We start from the raw sequence: 7,370 nt of genomic DNA, 5'->3' as shown, positions 1-7,370 counted from the left end.
AAATTTAAAAATATACTGTATTTATGAATAGAATCAAAAAGCATCAATTACCTAGTAATAAACTGAAGAACGATATTCAAGACTTCTATACTAAAAACAACATTATTAAGGTTATTAAGGAGAATTGAAATAAAAAGGTATGTCATGTTCATGGATTGGATGACAAAATTATTTAGATATCAATCCTTCTCAAACTGTTCAACTGTTCTGTAGATACATAACAATCTCAATTAAAATCTCAGTAAGTCGTTTATGGAAAATGACAGTCTCTAATAACATTTATATGGGAATGGAAAGGCAAAGGATAGTTAAGTCAATTTGGATTCAAAAAACAAAGCAGGAGGATTTACCCTACCAGATAGCAAGATCTACTGAAGGCTAATTAAGACAGCTGGTATTGATTCAAGTACAGTAAAGTAGAACTGCATAGCCGGAGAGACCTACCTTCTCCCAAAAAGCAATCCACACATACACAAATGCCAGATTTATGTTACACTGTAGTACAGTAGAAGGTCTTTTCAGTAGGTGGTGCTGGGTCAATTGTTAACCACATGGAAAAAATCTTGACCTCACACCATACACAAAAACCAATTCCAGATGTATTAAGATTTAAATTTAAAAGGTAAAAATAACAAGAATTTAGAAAAATCATGGGAGAATATTTTTGTGATCTTGAAGTAGGCAAAAATTTCTTAAATAAAACACAAATACACTAATTCTAAAAGAAAAAATAATAAATTCAACTATATTAACATTATGAACTTTATTTTATTAAAAGACACCTTAATGGAGTGAGAAAGAAAGCCTCACCATGGGACATGGCATTTCCATTCATATACCTGAAAAAGACAGTACCTAGAATTATATAAAGGATACTTATTGATTAAAAAGAACTAAACATCGCAGAGGCACCTGGGTGGCTTAGTCGGTTAAGCATCCAACCCTTGAGTCTGGCTCAGGTCATGATCTTAGGGTCGTGAAATCAAGCCCCGAGTTGGGTTCAGGGCTGGGCATGGAGCCTGCTTGAGATTCTCTCTCTCCTCTCTCTCTGCTCCCCTCTTTTAAAAAATTAAGAACTAAACATCTCAAAAGAAAAATGGGCCAGAGTCTTAAAAGCACATCACAAAGAGCATATCAAAATGGCCAATAAACATATGAAATAATAAGAACACATGAAATAGCAATAAATGTATGAAAAAGTGATGAACCTTGAGGGAAACAAATTAAAAACATAATGCTATAACACTACACACTCACATGAATTACAAAGAAGGAAAAGACAGACAAATCTAAGTGCTGACAAAAATTTGGCACAACCTGAGCTTGGAATACTGCTTGGGGGTGTAAATTGTACAACCACTTTGGAAACCCTTCAGCAGTACTTACTAAGCTGAAAATATACATACTCCACGACTCAGAAATTTCACTCCTAGATATATATCCCACTGAAATAAGTACATATTTTCACCAAGAGACATGTACAAGGATGTTGATGGCAGCAATATTTGTAATAGCCCCAAACTAGAATTTGTCAAGTGCCAGTCAAGAGTGGAAAAGTTAAGTAAATTGTGGCGTATTCCCTCAGTAGAATTTTACACAGAGATGAGAATTAACGAACAGAAACTACAGGCAACAGGGATGAATCTCACAAACGTGGTGAGAAACAACAACAGAAAGCCAGACACAAAGAGTACATAATATATGGTTTTATTTATTTAGTGTCCAAAATCAGGCAAAATTAATCTATGATAGTATGTTAGGAACTCAAGAGAGTGGTTATGCTTGGTTGAGTAAAGTGATGGAAGGGAGTATGAAGAGAGCTTCGGGGATGCTGGTAATATCCTGTGTCTTGGTTTGATAGGTGGTTACATGAATGTATTTAATATGTTAGAATTCAGAGCACTGTGCATATATGATTTGTGTACATTTCTACATATAGGTTATTCTTCGATACAATTAAAAACATTAATTTTGTTACTTTACTGTTACATATCCTATAAAATAATTTGAAGGTACAATTTCAGCTCTTAAAGAACTTCATAAATCCAAGTGAAGAAAATGAAATTCATGCCGTGATGTGATTTGATGGACATAGAAGCAATAATTATAAGAAAAAAATAATATGCCACAACTTAAATGAGGAGGATAAATTTAAGTGAAAGGATTCCAAGGAAAAGCCTTTTCATTACTTTTGTCTTGTTTTGGGTACTGTGTTTGGAAAAGACATGCTATATTTTTTTAAATGTATATATCTTTTAATTTAAAAAAGAATGCGATTTTTGCAAATTAAAACTTAAAAGACTGTAAGGAGATAAAACAGGCTGTAGGAGACTCTGAAGCAATTTCAATCAGCAGACAATAACAAAGTTTAACAAGAAGAATATTTGCCAACTAAGTGAAGGGTTCATAAAGAAGAAAAATATGTCCATGACTCCATAGCTCTTCTATAGCTATTGATCTTCTAGGTGAAGATTTGTCCTTCCTTAATGAGTTTCCAGTCTACTATTTTCTCCATCCTTTTCTTTCCTTGGCCCATGCAAGTAGACCTGTATATGTGGAATTCATTGAAAAAAAATTTTTGCAACCCCAAATACTGATCAATTATTTTAATTGCCATGGCTTCAACAGAAACCTACAGAAAAATGATCTCAAAATGCAAATAACATCATCTTTTTCAACAACAAATTATAGCACTTCTGAGTGACCTGACATTTTAACTGCACAGTACAATTAGGGCTACAAAATGTAGACACCAACCATAACTTGTATGATATACTCTAACTTCAAGGCAGTTGTTTGCAACTCATGGTCTCTTTTATGGGAGATCTATTTCTCAAAACAGAAATCGAGTCTCTTCTGTGAGGATCTGAACCTTTGAAATTCTCTTCTTATCCTATCCTTGTAAAAATCACCTTTGTGGGGTCTGAGGTAATAATGATCCTCTTACGTCTCATTCAGGCCACTTGAGAAAATTCAAATGAGTTGAGAAGATCCATAAAATAGTTTCTCAGGAGTAAGAGTACATGTTTATTTTGTACATGTGCCCAATGACTTTGCAATGAGTACATTTTTATAATTCAAATAGATTTCCAGAGAACTGCCCATTCTTTTTCTATGTTAATGGCCAGAGGTTATTGAGAAGGGAGCAATTTTAGAAAATTCTGAATAAAAACAAACTAAAATAAACATCCCTGTCCATTTGTGAATCGGCCAAACTTTCCAGTTGCCTTTTTTATTCTATTTTTTGTTTGTTTGTTTATTTGATTTTTCTAGTCTGTTGATAAGTAAGAACAGCAATGACCTTTAGTTTATTCCCTCTATTTGGTACAGCCAAGTTTTAACTGGCAAGACTTACTGAAATTCAGGTGTCACTATTACTTAAGTCATACTTTGAAAAAAATTAAGACTGAAACAGAAAAAATATGGCATTAGTGTAGACAGAAGCTTCTTTAAAAATGCAGTGGAAGAGCATTATTTTGGGGTGTGGTTCTTTCCCTTCCTGTTGTCTCTCTCGCATTCAATCTTATTTTCAAGTGCTGTATATTCTCAGTGAAGAGCAAAAAAGCAGCATTTGTACTGCTTAAGTTTGAAAAGAATACACAGAAAGGCAATGAGCAAACTTAATATTCTGTCTTTCTTTCTGTATTTTTGAGAAATTCTTTAAATTGAGAATCAGTTTTGAAGAGAAAAATCCCTTCAGGTCCACGGCCATTATTAGCTCATAATGTAGGACTCCTAAACCCATGCAATTCAAGTTGCTTGTTTCAAACAGCCTTGTTTCTTTATATTTCCAGGGTGCATTATACATGTATTTAGACACAGTCAAAGATTATGCCTTGTGTTTTCACTGTTTCTTGGTTTCTAAACTTGGTACCTAATATAACTGCATTACCATGTCTTGGAGAGTGTGAAGACAGGGTTAACAATTCTCAGAGCCTGCACAAAGACCAGGTTCAAATGATGGATTAGAAAGGGTGACTTAAGGACTGCAGTTTTGGCGTCTTGAGTAACCTTTGGTGAGAATGGGGAAAGAACTAGGTAAGGTAGCTTTTTTTTTTTTTAAGATTTATTTATTTTAGAGAGACACAGAGAGGGTGTGAGTGGGGGGAGGGGCAGAGGGAGAGAGAGAATCTCAAGCAGACTCCCTGCTGAGCCCGGGGTGTATGTGTGGGAGGGGGGGTCCTGAGATCGTGATCTGAGCCAAAATCAAGAGTCGGATGCTCAACTGACTGAGCTGCCCGGGCACCCTGACAGGGTTAGCGGAATGACCATCCCTAGCCCTTATTCACACATCACTACCTCCACTTTCGATTTCCTTCTCTTACAAATTCTCCAAATTAACTTTATTCCTGCTCCTTATTTTTACCACACTTATTTGAGTTTCTTCTGCCGTTATCTTCCAAAAACTTCAGTATTTTTTATTTTAAATCATCATTGTTTTTTCTCTGTTCCTTAGTTGAGTCTGTTCGTATGTATTTTAATACATATATGTATGTATTTCATAATTAAACTATTTAATGCTCTGTGAGAAAAATGATATTTTTGTCCATATCCTATGTTCTCATCTGTGAAAAGAGCCGAGGTCAAATTTGTAGTGGCAACTGCTATTGCATTTTGTTGCTAGGGAGTTGCTAAAGGAAATCAGCAATCAAGAACTCAGGCAGAACTTCACTATTGTGTAGATCATTAGACCCAGCTGCTTGGGAGTTGTTGGGAAGGGGAAAAACTCTTCAAGATTATTCTGGAGAAAGATCCATTGCTTCTGAAAGTGAATGTCAAGTGAACCTTCATCAATTCTTAAGAGCGGAATTCTATTTGGCTTTTCAATCTTGCCTTTTCCCTCTTGCTGCATGCCTATAGCTGAAGTATAATTTTTGAGAAAACACACAACAAACCCAAGGTAGTCACAGCCTTTAGAGAAGTATATCTGAGAAGGCTGAGATCTTTTTATCATTATGGAAACTTAGAGAAGTGAAATGTGTTGCTCAAGGAAAGTAATGGGTGAACTAGGAACAGAAACATCCAGCTTCACTGAGTGCACTGGACTTTTCACTATTCCGCTACATGGCCACAGTCAGATATAGATGACCATGCTTACTACCAGTGTCTGTGATTTTCATTTCATGGGGGGAAAGCAAAGACATCTCCTTAACAAAAATGTTGAGACAGCCCCGAGTAGGCTTCTGCTATCATTTTGAGCTAGCTGTAAGGAGGAAATGACACACTAGCACAGAGGGGTGAATGGTTGTTAACAATTCTCAGAGCCTGCACAAAGACCAGGTTCAAATGATGGATTAGAAAGGGTGACTTAAGGACTGCAGTTTTGATGTCTTGGGTAACCTTTGGTGAGAATGGGGAAAGAACTAGGTAAGGTAGGAATGAAATTAAGAGCAGTTTCTTAACAGGCAGGATGGCGACAGTTACATGGGAATTTTATGCCAAATTTAACCACAGTTTTGTCTCAAGCCTCAACTCTACCGATTCTGTATGACCTCCATCTTCCTCGTACCACCTTAGTTCCAGGTAGACTGACTGGCCATCCCTGGATGCACTATGCTTTTATTAATTTATATTTTAAGGTCTCCATGTCATTCTACATAGGCAGCCCTTGATTTTCATCATTCCACTACACATGAGTTCAGTTACCATGGTTCAATTAAATAATACCAGTTCCTCAACAACACAATTCAACTTTCACTTACCAGGTTACATAAACTATGAGTAATTGTATAAAGTAAAAACTTTGCTGCTAGCTCTTCAGTGCATCATGATCCATGACCAATCATGTTTCTTCTTTTAAAATTTATTGGTATGAATCATTGAATTCTACTCCAGAAACCAATATTGTATTGTATGTTAAGTACCTAAAATTTAAATTAAAGGTACATAAATAAATAAAAAGTTTCATCTATGTAAAATAAAAAAAATAAATAAAATTTGTTGGTGATTGGTCATTGCACATCAGTTATTCAGTTTATGCACGGACTGCAAAGCATATAGTTGCATTGCCTCCTTGTCTCCCAGGGATAAACCCACATGATATTTTACAAAATGGATTATTGACAGAGGGAATTGGCTATCAGTGGCAAAAGTGTAGCAAAGAAATGAAAGGTGACAATGATGAAAGAGAAATTGGAATTGAACATAAATGGAATTATAGGAGAAAGAGCCGACTAAGGGAGCGTTGACTACTGCCACTGGCTGAGACACCCTCGATGTGCTGCCAGAGGAACTGACTGGCGGTGAGCTTATGGACATGAATGAGGAAAGTGGTTGTGATGAAAGAATGAAGATGTCCCAGAAGAAGTGAAAACACAAACACAAAACCAAAAACCAACAAATCTTCACATGAAAGGAATTCTTGAAGAAATTTCATGACATTGAAAGTACAAGGGATAAAGTGTTAGAAGCTGATATCACACTTAGAAGGGAATATGGCAGCTGACCAAGGCATAAAAAAAGATGCTTGCTCCATATTGATGAGAAGAAGAAAAGCACTAATAAAAGGACTTTGACAACACCAGCGGCTCACGCTGCATTTTACCATGCCTTTCACCGGAGACCCCTTCCAGCACCCTATGTTGGATAACGATGATACCTTCCTGGGAAAACTCCGGGCTTCCAAGAAACTGTCATATAAGAACCCAGCTCACCTTGCTCAGCAACAGGAACCCTGGAGTCGGCTCAGCTCAACTCCCATAATCACCTCCATGAGGCGGGATGTTTATTTTTTTGATCCTGAGATACCAAAGGATGACCTGGATTTCCGCTTAGCAGCCTTGTACAATCACCACACGGGGACATTCAAGAACAAAAGTGAGATACTCTTACACCAGGAGACCACCCAGGATACCCATGGAATCATCAAGACCCAACTCCCTGGAGAACTTTTACCCCCTCCTCCGCCACCTTCCATCACTTCCCAAGCTAACATCAGACACTGGATCAACCCTAAGAAGGAGTCTATCCACAGCATCCAGGGATCCATAGTGTCCCCTCACACTGCAGCCACCAATGGAGGCTACTCCCGAAAGAATGATGGTGGCTTCTTCTCTACCTAATGTTGACAGGTCCCTGGACTAAATTAATCATAGTGGAACATCCTGCTGCCCACCTCCATTAAATAGAATTGTGCTGGGAAAAAAAAAAAACAAAAAAAAGACTTTGACAATTTTTGTTTTTTACAATGAGATGAAACACTTTAATTTTCAAAGTTTCTAATATTTAAAATTACAGTGTACTAAATATTGATTTCACTAATCTTCATTTATCTATATGTTTAATACCAACACTAAGATAGCTTTAATGTTTGAAAAAAAAATAAAGGTCACAGAACAGTCACAATTTTTCTTATTGGTTATTAATATCAC

The 7,370-nt window shown here is 36.5% G+C and overlaps 1 protein-coding gene across 2 annotated transcripts; it reads left to right on the top strand.

The window, feature by feature from the left end:
• The first annotated feature begins 6,545 nt into the window (after positions 1-6,545).
• Positions 6,546-7,061, top strand: LOC110587664 (protein C1orf194-like). 2 transcript variants are annotated; one of them, XM_044913161.1, is made up of 2 exons: positions 6,546-6,624; positions 6,742-7,061. In XM_044913161.1, exons 1-2 carry the CDS (start codon positions 6,546-6,548, stop codon positions 7,059-7,061), a joined length of 399 nt encoding a protein of 132 aa, XP_044769096.1. The 2 variants fall into 2 exon arrangements, with proteins under 2 accessions (XP_044769096.1, XP_044769095.1); XM_044913160.1 differs by having other exon boundaries at positions 6,546-7,061.
• Positions 7,062-7,370: the final 309 nt, after the last annotated feature.

Source organism: Neomonachus schauinslandi, chromosome 3, assembly GCF_002201575.2.
Source record: "Neomonachus schauinslandi chromosome 3, ASM220157v2, whole genome shotgun sequence".
In the NCBI taxonomy this organism is placed as follows: domain Eukaryota; kingdom Metazoa; phylum Chordata; class Mammalia; order Carnivora; family Phocidae; genus Neomonachus; species Neomonachus schauinslandi.
This window is presented reverse-complemented; position numbering and strand designations above follow the sequence as displayed.